Source organism: Coregonus lavaretus (assembly GCF_964263955.1).
Source record: "Coregonus lavaretus genome assembly, chromosome: 39".
NCBI lineage: Eukaryota > Metazoa > Chordata > Actinopteri > Salmoniformes > Salmonidae > Coregonus > Coregonus lavaretus.
Window position 1 is genome coordinate 9,619,985 of NC_140026.1, and position 18,369 is coordinate 9,638,353.

Consider the following 18,369-nt stretch of genomic DNA (forward strand, 5'->3'; position numbering starts at 1 on the left):
TCTGACTGTCTGTCTGGTGGCTGACCTGCCTATACTGATAGATAGGCCTAGTGCACGGTTCTGACTGTCTGTCTGGTGGCTGACCTGCCTATACTGATAGATAGGCCTAGTGCATGGTTCTGACTGTCTGGTGGCTGACCTGCCTATACTGATAGATAGGCCTAGTGCACGGTTCTGACTGTCTGGTGGCTGACCTGCCTATACTGATAGATAGGCCTAGTGCACGGTTCTGTCTGTCTGGTGGCTGACCTGCCTATACTGATAGATTGTCTGTCTGGTGGCTGACCTGCATATACTGTGCCCCTCCCCCCTCTCTCCGTCCCTCGCTAGCTCATTATAATAATAATAATAATATGCCATTTAGCAGACGCTTTTATCCAAAGCGACTTAAAGTCATGCGTGCATACATTTTTATGTATGGGTGGTCCCGGGGATCGAACCCACTACCTTGGCGTTACAAGCGCCGTGCTCTACCAGCTGAGCTACAGAGGACCACATTATGAAAGATGCAAGTGTTTGATTGTTTGTGTTCTCGGAATACAGTAAATATACTGAAAGATTTGTTTTCTTTCTACTAAATGTCTTGGAAAGTCACGATATTTAACATGCTTTAAAGGTTCTTTTTTAGGAGAGAGTGGTCTAGCTGTGCCACTAGAGATCCTGGTTCGAATCCAGGCTCTGTCGTAGCCGGCCGCGACCGAGAGACCCATGGGGCGGCGCACAATTGGCCCAGCGTCGTCCAGGGTAGGGGAGGGAATGGCCGGAAGGGATGTAGCTCAGTTGGTAGAGCATGGCGTTTGCAACGACAGGGTTGTGGGTTCGATTCCCACGGGGGGGCCAGTATATAAAAAATAAAAATTGTATGCACTCACTAACTGTAAGTCGCTCTGGATAAGAGCGTCTGCTAAATGACTAAAATGTAAATATAAATGTCTGCGTGCAGGCAGCAAGCAGGCAGCTCGAGATTATTTGATTGACAGTTCTGGTCGTTTAGTGATGGTCATGGCTAGAAGGGATCCAGCTTTTGTCAACCTACTGCGTAAATTCTCCTAACCTGCTACGAACATTTGAGAAACGATGCATCCCTTCTAGCCATAATCCCAAGTGATGGACTTTAGTCCCGCTTCAGAAGACAAGTAAAATGGCCATTCAGTGGCGCTTCGAAACTATCAACAGAAAAGGTTTTGTGTCGTGTTGGCATTTAAAAAGCCGTAGTGTACCCTTACAGATAAACAAACATGTCGTAGCCACGCCGCTTTCAAGGGTAGGCCTGTATGACTGTGGTAGGTATAACTTCATTATTTGACCGTAGCGATCATACAAACTTAAGACCATTATTCTGAATTGTAAATTTACAAGGAATTTAATGATTTTCTCTTATAATTTTAACGGAAAACCAAACAAATTAAATATGTTGGAACAAAAATATAAACGCACGCAACAATTTCAAATATTTTACTGAGTTACAGTTCATATAAGGAAATATAGGCCCTAATCTATGGATTTCACATGACTTGGCAGGGGCTCAGCCATGGGTGGGCATAGGAGGGCATAGGCCCACCCACTGGGGAACCAGGCCCAGCCAATCAGAATACGTTTTTTTTCCCCACAAAAGGGCTTTATTACAGACAGAAATACTCCTCAGCAGTTTTAATGTTTGTATCGTTTTGTACCTACTGAACACAGCCCAGGCTTACCTCAGGATAGTGTGTGCGTGTGTGTGTGTGTGTGTGTGTGTGTGGTGAGTCCAGAGAGGGTATAGCTACAGGGGTGCAGAGGCCAGCTGGAAACAGGACTCTCAGAGAGACAGACCCACAGACAGGCTGGATTCAGAGATCCCAGGTTCTCTGATTTTTGAAATCCAAAGTCTCCACTGTCATAGTGACACAGGATTAAATGATGATGATGATGATGATGATTGTGTGTCTCAGAGAGAAAGACAGGTCTCTAGACTAAGAGGATTAACGTGTGTGTGTTCAGTGTGTGTGGGTGTGCTTACTGACCTGATCTCTCTCCAACCCCAAACATCAGCTCTGATGGCTTTGTGGATTATGTAAAACATCAGGACACACAAACAAACACACACACACACACACACGAACACACACACACACACACACGAACACACACACACACGAACACACACACACACACACACACACACACACACACACACACACACACACACACACACACGAACACACATGCACACTCTGGGGACAGACACATATTTATCCCATTCCAGATTATCTCTCCATCACAGTAATGGAATTGGTGCCTCAGGTGTGAAGGACTTGGCTCTGACCAATGTTGGAGGGTAGCGGCCACATTCTATTATATAGCCCATAGTGCACCTTAGCCACGTAGTAGTGAAGGTAGTGTACATATGAAAGTTCACTACTCTAACCCACCCCTCCATCTCCTAACAGCGCTCCCCACCAGAGGCCACCTGGCGCGTCCCCCTCAGCCCACAACATCAGCAGCTCCGCGGTGACGGACCGGACCAACTTCTCCCGGGGGGTGGCCATCCGCAGCACCTTCCACGCAGGTAATATTACATTCTATTATACTTCCCCAAACACGCTGTTCCGGCTCCACGGCGATCAGGTTGAAGCTACTGAAGCGCACCTGTGGTACTCTGTAACGGTCAGCAGAGGGGGATCTCTAACTGTAACGGTCAGCAGAGAGGGACCTCAAACTGTTAACGGTCAGCAGAGAGGGACCTCAAACTGTAACAGTCAGCAGAGAGGGACCTCAAACTGTTAACGGTCAGCAGAGAGGGACCTCAAACTGTAACGGTCAGCAGAGAGGGACCTCAAACTGTTAACGGTCAGCAGAGAGGGACCTCAAACTGTAACGGTCAGCAGAGAGGGACCTCAAACTGTAACGGTCAGCAGAGAGGGACCTCAAACTGTTAACGGTCAGCAGAGAGGGACCTCAAACTGTAACGGTCAGCAGAGAGGGACCTCAAACTGTAACCTACTATGCATGCCGACAGTGTCTCAAAACTCTTGTCTGAGGTGTCCACAGTGTGTTTTTAAATAACGATGTAATATGTATCTATCTGTACACTGTAACAGGACAGCAGAGAGGTGCCAAAGACCAGCAGGGTTCTCCGGGGGCGCCAGTCTCCCCCTCCCTCAGCCACGGCAACAGCCAGACCAGGAGACCTGGGGCCACCGGTATCTTCTCCAAGTTCACCTCCAAGTTCGTACGCAGGTGAGTCCAGGAGGAGGAGGAGGAGGAGGCGGGAGTGAGGGGAAGAAGGGGATGGAGGAGAGGGAGGTAGAGCAGGAAAGGAGCGGAGGACAAAATTGAGATGAAATGGAGGAAATGGAAGGTTGGTGAGGGAGAGAGGAGTGGAGAGAAGGGGGGGATGGGGGGGAAGGAAAGAAGGTGGAGGGAGGTAGTCTGTGGTTAAGGGTATAGAGCCAATGGAGGGTTTTGACTAGACAGACACAGAGACAGACACAGACACAGAGACAGACACAGAGACAGACACAGAGACAGACACAGAGACAGACACAGAGACAGACACAGAGACAGACACAGAGACAGACACAGAGACAGACACAGAGACAGACACAGAGACAGACACAGAGACAGACACAGAGACAGACAGACACAGAGACAGACACAGAGACAGACACAGAGACAGAGACAGACACAGAGACAGACACAGAGACAGACACAGACACAGACACAGAGACAGACACAGAGACAGACACAGAGACAGACACAGAGACAGACACAGAGACAGACACAGAGACACAGAGACAGACAGACAGACAGACAGACAGACAGACACACAGACAGACACACAGACAGACAGACAGACAGGTTATCGTCAGGTCTTTTATTCTTAGATGACATCACCTCTCCTGTCCTCTATCTATCCTGTGAGTCCCATTCCCGTGAGTCCCATTCCCGTGAGTCCCATTCCCGTGAGTCCCATTCCCGTGAGTCCCATTCCCGTGAGTCCCATTCCCGTGAGTCCCATTCCCGTGAGTCCCATTCCCGTGAGTCCCATTCCCGTGAGTCCCATTCCCGTGAGTCCCATTCCCGTGAGTCCCATTCCCGTGAGTCCCATTCCCGTGAGTCCCATTCCCGTGAGTCCCATTCCCGTGAGTCCCATTCCCGTGAGTCCCATTCCCGTGAGTCCCATTCCCGTGAGTCCCATTCCCGTGAGCCCCATTCCCGTGAGTCCCATTCCCGTGAGTCCCATTCCCGTGAGTCCCATTCCCGTGAGTCCCATTCCCGTGAGTCCCATTCCCGTGAGTCCCATTTCCGTGAGTCCCATTTCCGTGAGTCCCATTTCTGTGAGTCCCATTTCTGTGAGTCCCATTCCTGTGAGTCCCATTCCTGTGAGTGTTGTGCACAACACAAAGACACACACTTTGGCCTCCTACTGTAAGATGCCTCCTCCTCCTCCTCCGTAGCGACAGTAGTCATGGTTACAGCAGAGGTATCACTTTACCACAACTATAAATACCGATGGTGGGGACACCTTGACACACACATTCTCTCTCTCTCTCTCTCTCTCTCTCTCTCTCTCTCTCTCTCTCTCTCTCTCTCTCTCTCTCTCTCTCTCTCTCTCTCTCTCTCTCTCTCTCTCTCTCTCTCTCTCTCTCTCTCTCTCTCTCTCTCTCTCTCTCAGACTTAGCAGCCTCTGCTTCGTTCACACTTTGATATTCTCTCTCTTACTTTCTTTAACGTCTCCCAAAATACTCTCTTGAACACACAGGGCTCTAAATGAACGTTTTTAATTGGTAGCACCATAAAATTATTATTTTGTTTAATTGATTGAGATGCAGCCTATATTGGGCCTATATAAATTCTAGCTACTTTGGAAGCACCATGTTCCCTAGAAACTAATATGTTACATGTTACACTGTAAATACAGGAATACCTGTGGAGTATTATGCTTCTACATTGTGTAAAGGCACTATTGAGATGCATTACATTGAAAAGGTTACACTCTCCTTTTAAAAACGTCAGGTTTGTGACGACATGCAAGAGATCTGTCATTCATTCATTGCTATGATCATTCATCTCCTGAAGAAGCTATCCCTTTTCATTTCTTTCTGTGCCCCCAAATGTGAAGTTACCAGCTAGCCAGTGAGGTAACATGACTGAACAAAGTGTAAACAAACGGTTAACGATGTCGACGTGCGAGTAGTGTTAGAACGGCCCACGTCATGGTTTATGAATGGAAAATGTGGTCCTAGTGAACCGCTATAGGAAGATAATCAATCAATCGATCAATCAATCGATCAATCTAATGTATTTATAAAGCCCTTTTTACATCAGCAGATGTCACAAAGTGCTATACAGAAACCCAGCATAAAACCCCAAACAGCAAGCAATGCAGAGGTAGAAGCACGGTGGCTGGGAAAAACTCCCTAGAAAGGAAGAAACCTAGAGGAACCAGGCTCTGAGGGGTGGCCAGTCCCCTTCTGGCTGTGCTTGGTAGAGAGGAACCAGGCTGAGGGGTCCTCTTCTGGCTGTGCCGGGTGGAGATTATAACGCTACATGGCCATTAAGGCCAGATTTTCTCCAAGATGTTAAAACGTTCATAGGTGACAGGGTCAAATAAGAATCAGTGTGGTTGTAGAGGTTGCCACAGGTCAGTACATCAGGAGGACTGGGGCGGCAGGTATCTTAGTGGTTAAGAGCGTTGTGCCAGTAACCGAAAGGTCGCTGGTTCTAATCCCCGAGCTGACTAGGTGAAAAACCTGTCGACGTGCCCTTGAGCAAGGCACTTAACCCTAATTGCTCCTGTAAGTCGCTCTGGATAAGAGCGTCTGCTAAATGACTAAAATGTAAAATGAGTAAATGTCACTTGGCTTTTCATAGCCGGGCATTTAGAGGTTGAAATGGCAGGTGCGGTAGAGAGACCTAGTTGAAAACAGCAGGTCTTGGACAAGGTAGCACGTCCGGTGAACCGCAGGCAGAACAGGTGAAACTGGAGCAGCAGCACGACCAGGTGGAATGGGGACAGCCAGGAGTCATCAGGCCAGGTAGTCCTGAGGCATGGTCAGTTTTCAACCAGCGATTGAGTTGTGAGACTCTGCTGTAGAGCTCACTCCTCCCCCTAACTGGGAGGGCCCAGAGACAATTACTCGATGCCCAAAAAAAATCTAGCTAATTTACACACTGAAGCTATGTTGCTCTTGGTGACCTCTGACTGTTTCATCCTAACATCATTGGTGCCGACGTGGATAATAATATCCCTATACTCTCTATACTCGCCAGTTTTACCCTTAGCCAGCACCATCTTCAGATTAGCCTTTACGTCGGCAGCCCTGCCCCCTGGTAAACAGTGTATGATCGCTGGATGATTCATTTAAATGTAATATTGCGGGTAATGGATTCGCCAGTGACTAGGGTTTTCAATTTGTCCGAGCTAATGGCGGGAGGCTTCGGCGGCTCAGACCCCGTAACGGGTGGAGGAGAGACCTGAGAAGGCTCGGCCTCTGACTCCGACTCGTTGCTTAATGGAGAGAACCGGTTGAAAGTTGCTGTCGGCTGAATGAGCGACACGGGTTGAGCATGCCGACAGCATTTCTTTCCAGAAGCCTTGAGAAAATTGTCCTGCTGCGGGGACCGTGAGAGGGGATTTATACTACTATCTGTACTTACTGGTGGCACAGACGCTGTTTCATCCTTTCCTACACTTACATCGCCTTGCAGTGGCTTCAATATGGCGCCCCCTGTCTGTTATCCAGGGTTCATACACATCATTGGTGCCATCCAGTATTAAACTCCTCATGAAATTATCTTCACTCATCTGATAAGCTCATAAAACTATGATGCAGCATTTTATTGGTGTTGTCAAATCATTTTTTTATTAATTTATTCAAAGTTTATTTGGGTATTTTCAGGGGGGTTTTCTATGTAAAAATAAAATAAAAAAATAAAATAGACCTTGTCAAGTCAAAAACCTACTTTTCAAGAAGTTATTGAGACTTAAAATAGATATATAACAGGGTTTTGTTGGTTTTTGAATCCTGAATCCCACAACTATAGTAACAGGCTCAGTTAGACAGTTAAATGCTGAATAAATTGTACATCCCAAATGGCACCCTATTCCCTATATAGTGCACTACTTTTGACCAGATCCCACAGAGCTCAATAGTGCACTATATAGGGAATAGGGTGCCATTTGGGATGCCCACATTGCTCTCAATTGTTCTCTGTTGATACATCTACCCTCTCTGTTGATAAATCTACCCTCTCTGTTGATAAATCTACCCTCTCTGTTGATAAATCTACCCTCTCTGTTGATAAATCTACCCTCTCTGTTGATACATCTACCCTCTCTGTTGATACATCTACCCTCTCTGTTGATAAATCTACCCTCTCTGTTGATAAATCTACCCTCTCTGTTGATACATCTACCCTCTCTGTTGATAAATCTACCCTCTCTGTTGATAAATCTACCCTCTCTGTTGATACATCTACCCTCTCTGTTGATAAATCTACCCTCTCTGTTGATAAATCTACCCTCTCTGTTGATAAATCTACCCTCTCTGTTGATAAATCTACCCTCTCTGTTGATACATCTACCCTCTCTGTTGATAAATCTACCCTTGTGAAACAACTTCAGTCAGTGAATGTACATTTTCTTCTTTTTTTTTTCTTCCTCCCCCCTCTGTGTTTTTGTAGAAATCTCTCCTTCAGATTTCCGAGAAGGTAGGCAACTACATCCCCCACGATAATAACCCCTTTTTCAGTCTTCATTTGATATTTATTTATATATATAATTAATATTATTTGCCTCCCAAATGGCCCCCTTTTCCCTATATAGTTCACTACTTCTGACCAGAGCCTCTGGTGCACTATGTAGGGAATAGTGTGTTATTTGGGAGGCTACCAAAATTCTCCCCCTCGTTTGGTGTTTCGTCACGCTTTTTGTTTTGAATTTCCCTGTGCCTTGACCTCTGACCTTTACCCTCTCTATTCTGTGGCTGGCCCCTTTTTTTGCCGTTGGTTTTGAGTGAAGTCTTTTTTTTTTGTCTTTTTTTTTTGTCCTGTTACTAACGTTCCACCTGCACCCCAACCCCCCAGTAGGGTTGGAAAAATCACTAAACTTGTCTGAAATTGTCTGGTTTTCCAGAAATCCCGGTTGGAGGTTTTCTAGAATCAACAATCTCCAGTGAATCCTCAAACCTGAAATTCTTTAAGCGTGATTTCGGGAAAACCAAGGAATTTTGGAAAGCTTTTGCACAATAACACCCATCTTTCTCTCCGTCCCTCCTTCCATCATCCCTCTCTCCTCATCCCTCTCTCTTCATCCCTCTCTCCTCATCCCTCTCTCCATCGTGTGTGGTCTGTGTGAGCTCACCCTTTGTGTCCTAGACAGAGTGAGTGTGGAAATAGAGGCATAGAGAGAGGGGGAACACCTGGGATCAAAATAGGAAGTGATGTCACTAGTTTGACAGGATATGATGTCATCTCTTCTGTTAGGAAGGTTGCTCAGCTATCGACAGGTGTTGTAGGTAAGGGTTGCATCCCAGATGGCACCCTAATCCCTGTACAGTGCACAATAATTGACCAAACCCCTATGGGCCATATGAGACAACCAGCGAACCTGACCTGATACACACTCACCTTAATTCACCTCATACCCTGGCCGGTACTGACAGATGCGGAAGTGATCACTGACCAGTGGTGGAAAAAGTACCCAATTTGTCATACTTGAGTAAAATGTTAAGATACCTTAATAGAAAATGACTCTAGTAAAAGTGAAAGTCACCCAGTTAAATACTACTTAAGTAAAAGTCTAAAAGTATTTGGTTTTGAATATACTTAAGTATCAAAAGTAAAAAAGTATAAATCATTTCAAATTCCTTATATTAAGCAAACCAGACGGCACCATTTTCTTTATTTTATTTTTTCCGGATAACCAGGGGCACGCTCCAACATGCAGACATCATTTACAAACGAAGCATTTGTGTTTAGTGAGTCGACCCGATCAGAGGCAGTAGGGATGACCAGGGATGTTCTCTTAATAAGTGTAGCTCAGTTGGTAGAGCATGGCGCTTGCAACACCAGGGTTGTGGGTTCGATTCCCATGGGGGGCCAGTATAAAAATAAAGAATTTATGCACTCACTAACTACAGTGGGGAAAAAAAGTATTTAGTCAGCCACCAATTGTGCAAGTTCTCCCACTTAAGATGAGAGAGGCCTGTAATCTTCATCATAGGTACACGTCAACTATGACAGACAAAATGCGGGGAAAAAATCCAGAAAATCACATTGTAGGATTTTTAATGAATTTATTTGCAAATGATGGTGGCTTCCAATTGAAGCTCGCATCCGCTACAAGACCATGGTGCTTGCCTTTGGAGCAGTGAGGGGAACGGCACCCCTGTACCTTCAGGCTCTGATCAGTCCCTACACCCAGGCGGGGACGTTGCGTTCATCCACCTCTGGCCTGCTGGCTCCCCTTCCTCTGCGGAGGCGCAGCTCCCCCTCGGCCCAGTCGAAACTGTTCGCTGCTCTGGCGCCCCAATGGTGGAACAAGCTCCCTCACGACGCCAGGACAGCGGAGTCGCTCACCACCTTCCGGAGACATTTGAAACCCCACCTCTTTAAGGAATACCTGGGATAGGCTAAAGTATTCCTTCTAACCCCCCCCCCCCCCCCCCCCCCCCCCCCCCCAAATTGTAAAGTGGTTATCCCACTGGCTATAGGGTGAACGCACCAATTTGTGAGTCGCTCTGGCTAAGAGCGTCTGCTAAATGACGTTAATGTGCCCTTGAGCAAGGCACTTAACCCTAATTGCTCCTGTAAGTCGCTCTGGTTAAGAGCGTCTGCTAAATGACTAAAATGTAAATGTAAATGTAAATGAAAATAAGTATTTGGTCACCTACAAACAAGCAAGATTTCTGGCTCTCACAGACCTGTAACTTCTTCTTTAAGAGGCTCCTCTGTCCTCCACTCGTTACCTGTATTAATGGCACCTGTTTGAACTTGTTATCAGTATAAAAGACACCTGTCCACAACCTCAAACAGTCACACTCCAAACTCCACTATGGCCAAGACCAAAGAGCTGTCAAAGGACACCAGAAACAAAATTGTAGACCTGCACCAGGCTGGGAAGACTGAATCTGCAATAAGTAAGCAGCTTGGTTTGAACAAATCAACTGTGGGAGCAATTATTAGGAAATGGAAGCCATACAAGACCACTGATAATCTCCCTCGATCTGGGGCTCCACGCAAGATCTCACCCCGTGGGGTCAATTTGATCACAAGAACGGTGAGCTAAAATCCCAGAACCACACGGGGGGACCTAGTGAATGACCTGCAGAGAGCTGGGACCAAAGTAACAAAGCCTACCATCAGTAACACACTACGCCGCCAGGGACTCAAATCCTGCAGTGCCAGACGTGTCCCCCTGCTTAAGCCAGTACATGTCCAGGCCCGTCTGAAGTTTGCTAGAGTGCATTTGGATAATCCAGAAGAGGATTGGGAGAATGTCATTTGGTCAGATGAAACCAAAATATAACTTTTTGGTAAAAACTCAACTCGTCGTGTTTGGAGGACAAAGAATGCTGAGTTGCATCCAAAGAACACCATACCTACTGTGAAGCATGGGGGTGGAAACATCATGCTTTGGGGCTGTTTTTCTGCAAAGGGACCAGGACGACTGATCCCTGTAAAGGAAAGAATGAATGGGGCCATGTATCGTGAGATTTTGAGTGAAAACCTCCTTCCATCAGCAAGGGCATTGAAGATGAAACGTGGCTGGGTCTTTCAGCATGACAATGATCCCAAACACACCGCCTGGGCAACGAAGGAGTGGCTTCGTAAGAAGCATTTCAAGGTCCTGGAGTGGCCTAGCCAGTCTCCAGATCTCAACCCCATAGAAAATCTTTGGAGGGAGTTGAAAGTCCGTGTTGCCCAGCGACAGCCCCAAAACATCACTGCTCTAGAGGAGATGTGCATGGAGGAATGGGCCAAAATACCAGCAACAGTGTGTGAAAACCTTGTGAAGACTTACAGAAAACGTTTGACCTGTGTCATTGCCAACAAAGGGTATATAACAAAGTATTGAGAAACTTTTGTTATTGACCAAATACTTATTTTCCACCATAATTTGCAAATAAATTCATTAAAAATCCTACAATGTGATTTTCTCGTTTTTTTTTTTCTTCTCATTTTGTCTGTCATAGTTGACGTGTACCTATGATGAAAATTACAGGCCTCTCTCATCTTAAGTGGAAGAACCTGCACAATTGGTGGCTGACTAAATACTTTTTTTCCCCACTGTAACTGTAAGTCGCTCTGGATAAGAGCGTCTGCTAAATTACTAAAATGTAAAATGAATTGGACCATTTTCTGTCCTGCTAAATGTAACGAGGACTTTTGGGTGTGGGAAAACGTATGGAGTAAAAGGTACATTATTTTCTCCTAGGAATGTAGTGAAGTAAAAGTTGTAACAAATATAAATACTAAAGTACAGAAACCCCAGAATTGTGAGGTACAGTGGTGGTTTCCCATCTTTAGTTTGTAATAGAGTGATTTTAAATGGTTCTAAGCAGGATTTGTATCGATTCCAATTTTATTTGAATTCACTCATGAAGTGGAGAATTTACGTTGAATTGAATTCTTCAAGTTATGGAATTGGAATTGAATTGGAATTAGACTGTTTGGATTTTTAAAATTGGAATTGTAAAAACATTTAATCTTTTGGAATTGAATTGAAATTCAATATTTTTACACTTCCCAGTTAATCGAATTGTTGCACATAGTATCATACATTGACTGCAGGATAAAACAAAACAATCATTAACACTTGTATTTCTATATTTCCAATATAGCTAGGCTGGCTGAACCAGTGACACGATCAGCCTAGAAGCCAGAGGGAATTGAGTTTACATTTGTGGAATTGTTGGGGATAATATTGAATTGGGAATTGAATTACCTAACAATGGAATAGAGATTATTTTAATTATCTCTGAATTCAAAGACTGACCTGGAATTTGAATGGAATTTAATTTAATTTACAGGGAATTTAATTAGAATTTAATTCATGGAATTAATCCCAACCCTGATTCTAAGCAGCTTCCGTCCGTAGCCAAATGCTCCAAGTAATAATAAGTAGAAAGTTAAACTTTTTATCGGGACATTCTAACCCTCTGGGAAGTTGTTTTAGCAGGACTGTATTCACCCCTTCCTTATTTGGAGATGGAGAGTGGGAAAGGGGGAGAGGAACTCTTTATTTCATTCCTCCATCTCTGTCATTGCATCATCCCTCCATCACTATTCAACATGACAGCAGCAGGACTGGCTGGCTCTGGCCTGCTTTAGCCACAGTACCTTTTAATAGTGCAACACACACATTATAGGAATACACACAGTTATCTCATACACACACACAAGTGGCACAACAGATACACACTGCTGCGACAACAATCACACACTTTCACAGAAGACACCTGGGTTTGTCACCCAGGGGGTTATGACGTTTACATGTATATGTCAGTGTGTTGACACTTTACACCACCAGGGGGTGTAATTCAGCAGGTTGGGCGGAGTGACCGCTCCCTCTGCTGGTGAAGATTAGGAACAGCAAGCATATGTTTTTATTGGAGCAGAGAGTAATGGGACACCATTATTATATCATTATAGCTATATTATATCTTTATGTCATTATAGCATTATTATAGCTATATTATATATTTTAGACCTATTTTTTTGGATAAGGTGACATGTTTAACGGTCCTGGCTAACCGTTCTCTGTTCCAGGAGGGGTTATGTTCTGTTCTCTCCTATTAAGAGAATCATTTGATAATGATTTGTCTGTTTTTAACTGCTATATTATATATATTCAGTTTAAAAGGAGGATGTAGTCGGTGCTCAGTTGAATATGTTGAATTTGTCTGTCTGTCAGTAAGCATGTTCCTGTCTGTCTTTCTGTCTGTCTGTCTGCATGTCGTGTCTCTCTGGCTCTGTTTTCTCCATCTCTCCTCTGTCATCTGGCTCTATTTCCTTATCGAATATATTGCTCATTCTATCTCTCCTCTGCCATCTGTGCTGCCTGTGTGTAGGTGCAGCAGTGGAATGCTGTTGGAGAGACTAAAACGGTGGAGGGGTTATTGGACCATCCTTCCTTCCCCCTCTTCTTTAGGCACAGGACTCATAATCCCCTCCATTCCATCCCATTCCAAACTAAACCATTCCATCCCATTCCAAACTTAACCATCCCATTCCAAACCATTCCAAACTAAACCATCCCATTCCAAACTAAACCATTCCAAACTAATCCATTCTAAATTAAACCATCCCTCCATTCTAATCTATTAGTTATTCATCCAAAACATTTCAATCATAATTTTGTTTTATCATCAATAAATCTTTAAAATGCCGCTACTCGCCTTAATCTTTGTGAAACTACAGCGAATTTTCATTTGACTGGGACACAGCGTTGATTTTCGTTTTTTTTTTTAAAACCTGGGGTGGTTTTATGCTACAGGGCGTTCTGTACAGATACACAAAGCCACTATATTCTGAGATATCAGATGTATGTTCTGGAATGGAATAGGAATGGGTTCTGGAATGAGAATGTCAACGTGTGTTCCTGTGGAGGATGGTCATGTGGTGTTGCTAACTGTTAAACTAACATTGTAGCCTATTAGCTCAGAAGACTAAACCTGTGTTGGTTTTTCTTGAGGAGTCCGTATGAGGGAGAGGGTCAGGATGAGGACAGCAGGTGAGACTCAAACCAACCATCCCTCAATCAATCAATTAATCAATCAATCGGACCTAATCAGTAGATCTCGGCGGGATAGATGTGATTGGATTAACGGGTAGAGGGGGGATTTGTTAAATGTATTTGGTAATTGGGTGTTAATTGGTTGACAAACCTTAGATTTAACCAATCAGGGATGACGTTTCTGGATGTTAGCGAATGGGAGGGAGTCTGAGTGTGTGACGTAGGCATGTACATGCATGGTTAGAGGTGTGTGTTTCTGTGTTGTCCTATCATCCCCCTGTTTCTCCTAATCCTGTCAACATCCCTCCATCTCTCTCCCTTCTGTCTTTCTGTTTGCTTGACTCACTCTGTTTCTCACTGTTTCTCTCTCTGCCTCCCTCTCTAACCCCCCTACTCCCTCTCTTTCTCCCCCTGCCCTCTCTCTCTCTCCCCCTCTCTTTCTCTCCCCCTCTCTTTCTCTCTCCCCCTGCCCCCTCCTCTCCCCCTGCCCTCTCTCTCTCCCCTCTCCCCCTGCCCCCTCCTCTCCCCCTGCCCTCTCTCTCTCCCCTTCTCTTTCTCTCCCCCTCTCTTTCTCTCTCCCCCTGCCCCCTCTCTCTCTTCCTCCTCTCCCCCTGCCCCCTCTCTCTCTTCCTCCTCTCCCCCTGCCCCCTCTCCCCCTTCCTCCTCTCTCCCCCTCGCTTTCATCCCTCCACCTTCTCCTCCTATAGGTCGATGCTGAGCAGCACCGTCGATAAATCAGAGAAGAGCGGCGTCCTAGGCTCCTCCCACAGCGGCAGCGGAGACGAGAACAAGGATAACTCCTCCCCTGTTTCCGGGACCGCCACCCCGCCACCGAAGGACACATCGACCAAACCGCGTTCCCTCCGGTTCACCTGGTCCATGAAAACCACGTCCTCCTTGGACCCCGGGGAGATGATGAGAGAGATCCGGAAGGTTCTAGAATCCAACAGCTGTGAGTACGAGCTCCGGGAGCGCTACATGCTGCTGTGCATCTTCGGGAACCCCTCCCGCGACGACTTCGTCCAATGGGAGATGGAGGTGTGCAAGCTGCCCCGCCTCTCGCTGAACGGCGTGCGCTTCAAGAGGATCTCCGGGACGTCGATCGCGTTTAAGAACATCGCGTCCAAGATCGCTAACGAGCTCAAACTGTGAGACGGAGAGATGAGGGGTTTTATCATGAGGATAGAGCGGGACGGAGAGATGAGGGGTTTTATCATGAGGAACATGAGGAGGAGAGGAATGGAGAGAAGGAGTGAGACTGAATGAGAAGAATGACGCTGTATTGAGGGGAGGGGGGGGGACTGCTGGACACAGCAGGGGGTAGGCTGGAGGGGTTCAATATTTGAGAAGATTTGAAAGAAGATGATGGATGGAGTGACTGTTCCTGTTCTTTCTGTTGGGGGGGGGGGGGGGGGGGGTTCTGTCTAGTTTTTTTCCTCTGTTGAGGTTTGTGTTTTAGAACCTCACTGGGTTCTCTAGCTGGGGTTCCCGTCTTCTAGATCCACTGCATGTTGGTTCTGCCTCTCTCTCTCTCTGCCCCACACACTGTACTGAGAGGAGAGGCCTAAGACTGAACGCACCTTCATACCTGCTCCGAGGCTCTTCTCCAGTCGGTTCTAGACTGGGTTACACTCAGAGTTCTAAAGAGAAGAGAAGAGAACGGACTGACTGGATGCTGGAAATAAACTAACTCAACGCTGGATGGTTCTCCTGGGTTCTACTGTTCTCTGACCCAAATGGACTCCCGGAACTCGAACCGTAGAACACACACACACACACACACACACACACACACACAGGCAGGCCTTCAGTGGAAGGACAGACTCTTTCTGCCCGTTTGATGTGAGGAGAGACAGTCAAGACACTGCTCTGTTTTTAAGTCTCTCACACACACACACATACACACACCAAACCAGACTCCACCCTTAATGACTGCTGTCTGTTTTTAATCCACATACACCAGGCTTCGCCCCCCCCCGCCCCGCCCCCCTCAACTATTTTGCTTTTACATTTTCATCAGGGGTGAAATCACCCCCCTGTCATCCAGTCCCAGGCCAATAGACTTGATTCACCATTGGAGGACAAACTTTTTTTTATTTTCTACATCCTGGTTGTTTGATTTTCAAGGTCAAAGGTTGTACACTGGAAAAAGGGGAGTTGGTCAGTTTTATTCGTTGCCTTTCTTTAAAGAAGAACAATGGGAAAATGTTGTTATTCTTCTTGTTGCTGTTCTATCACATTACGATTTATCATGACGTTATCATGACGTTATTACGACAAAGAAACAAACTTGTGATTTTTGTTAATGTTCAATGGGGTTGTATCACGCTTCTGTACAGAGAGAGAGAGAGAGAACACAGCAGCCATCTTTCTACTCTCCTCCAGCACTCCCCCTCTCCTCCCCCTCTCCTCCCCCTCTCCTTTCTCCTCCCCCTCACCTCCCCCTCTCCTTTCTACTCCCCCTCTCTCACCTCCCCCTCTCCTTTCTACTCCCCCTCTCCTCCATCTCTCCTTTCTACTCCCCCTCTCCTTTCTCCTCCCCCTCTCCTTTCTCCTCCCCCTCTCCTCCATCTCTCCTTTCTACTCCCCCTCTCCTCCATCTCTCCTTTCTACTCCCCCTCTCCTCCATCTCTCCTTTCTACTCCCCCTCTCCTCCCCGATGTGTGTCCCCAAAGAGTAAGAAGTACAAATATTGAGTATTACATTTATTACATGTTTTATTGTATGTATTCAGATCTCTGGACAAATGAATTAAGGACTTCTTCTCTTGTTGATTATTTCTTTTATTTTACTTTGTTTGGGTTAAAGAATGCCTCACCTGAGCCCCCCCCACCCCCCACTTATCTCTGATGTCACCCAACCTTGTCTCCCTGTACCCTTTCACCCCAACCTCTCCCTAACCGGGCATCTACCTGACTGCTGTGTCTAAGTTAGGTGTGGTCAGTCCAAACGGAGTGGATGATGAAGACATCTCGTTCACCTTGGGGTTGATTTATTTTCTGTAGGAGGGTTGGGGTTTAATGTGTGAACATGTTACCATGCCAACAGCCTTACTAGGACCAGTCCTCCATCAGCCTAAAGCAGAACGAGACGGGGAGAACGCCAGAGATTTGAATTCCCAATGTTTTCAGAGCAAGGCCGCACGTTCTGTCACTGCGTGCCTTGTGAGTGTGTGTGTGTGTGGTGTTGTGTGAATGGTGGTTGAGTGTATTCTTGTTATCAGCACGGGGCATTGATTCTCTTTAGGAGCTCTCTGCCAGTGGAAAGGAGTGAGAGGAAGCAATCTCTAGCCAAATGATAGCTGCCTGCTTGGGTGAGGGGGAGGGAGAGGGGGGTACACAGCCCTTGAACAGGTATACATGAGCAAAACACCTCTGTTCTTTCTATTTGTTCTGTTAAATCATTGTTTTAAGGTGCTGGGAAAATGTATTCTTCTTACTATTGCTGTTATTACTATATTTCAGGGTTGATTTATTGTTTTACATTTTTGCTGTAATTTCCGAGTCAAACACTTTAACCAGTATTTGGTTGGTTGGGAGGGACAGGGGTCGACTCCAAATGTATTTGTTTTTGTGCAAAGAAATTCAATGAAAGTAATAAAAATAAATAAAAAGCTGGTTGCATTTAGGCCAGTATAACAAAAGTATGCCTTGGTATCTGTGTGTATTTAACAAAGAAACAAAGTAATTCAGTCGACACTATGGTTGTGATTTTTCTTTTTATTCAAAAAAAAAAAGAAATCCTCAAAACGATAACAAGCAAATCCAGTTTCACAAAACTTCATGAACAAACACTTAGTAGCAACAGTTTAAGGGAAAGGTTGTTTTTGCTAAACACAGTCAAGTCATTCATAGCAGGCCACAAAGTATCTATAAGTCCCAAATGCAACCCTAACTCCTTATGGCCTCTGGTCAAAAGTAGTGCACTATGCAGGGAATAGGGTGCTATTTGTGACGCAGTTCGTATCACGGAAGATCCGCGTTATAGCTGGGTTGAAATTTAAAGGCAATATTCCCGGTTTCGGAGACTGCGTTCACGGTAAACGCTGCATATGTCGGTTCAGAAATTACCTTTGCTTTTTAATGCGGATCGAATCCAGTTTTTTCAGACAACACCTGTGAACTGTACATAGCACACTACTTTAACCAGAGCATTTGGGACACACAAAATGTGAGACACTCGTATTTTGGGGATCATTTTAGTGCGTAATCAAAAACAGGTCTCTGTTCCATATCCACACTAGCATACTACTTAGAATGGAGAAATGCATTGGCCATGGATTCTAAATGGTGTGCTAGTTTAGATCCTATTCCCTATATAGTGCACTACACTTGACCAGGGCCTATAGTGATTTGGTCCAAAGTAGTGCACTATATAGGGAATATGGCTCCATTTGGGATGCATCCCAAGTCTGTCTATCTACCTAGAGATCACCTAACAAAAGAAATCTGCAGTCATAACACCAACAACACATGGATGGCTCTGGTAAAAGAGGGATCTCTCCTCTCTTTCTGATTTCCTCGTAGTGTGGAACTAGAACCTGTGTGTGTTTTGCCAGAGTTCCTTCCAACATTCCACATGTTCCGCTGTTGCCATGGGGGGTTCTGTTATCATGGCATCCATCACCGTGACATCAATCCAGTGTA

At 45.6% G+C, this 18,369-nt stretch overlaps 1 protein-coding gene across 4 annotated transcripts in view; it reads left to right on the forward strand.

Moving 5' to 3' along the window:
• mark2b (MAP/microtubule affinity-regulating kinase 2b) overlaps positions 1-15,000 on the forward strand; it is a 79,938-nt gene extending 64,938 nt beyond the window's left edge. For 2 of the 4 annotated variants that reach the window (XM_084155878.1, XM_084155881.1), the window contains 5 exons: positions 2,430-2,548; positions 3,081-3,219; positions 7,669-7,695; positions 13,685-13,720; positions 14,431-15,000. In XM_084155878.1, coding sequence (XP_084012004.1) covers positions 2,430-2,548; positions 3,081-3,219; positions 7,669-7,695; positions 13,685-13,720; positions 14,431-14,875 — 766 coding nt within the window. In that variant the 3' untranslated portion in view covers positions 14,876-15,000. The remainder of the gene's footprint in view (positions 1-2,429; positions 2,549-3,080; positions 3,220-7,668; positions 7,696-13,684; positions 13,721-14,430) is intronic. The other 2 variants (XM_084155879.1, XM_084155880.1) reach the window with 2 other exon arrangements.
• The last annotated feature ends 3,369 nt before the right edge of the window (positions 15,001-18,369 follow it).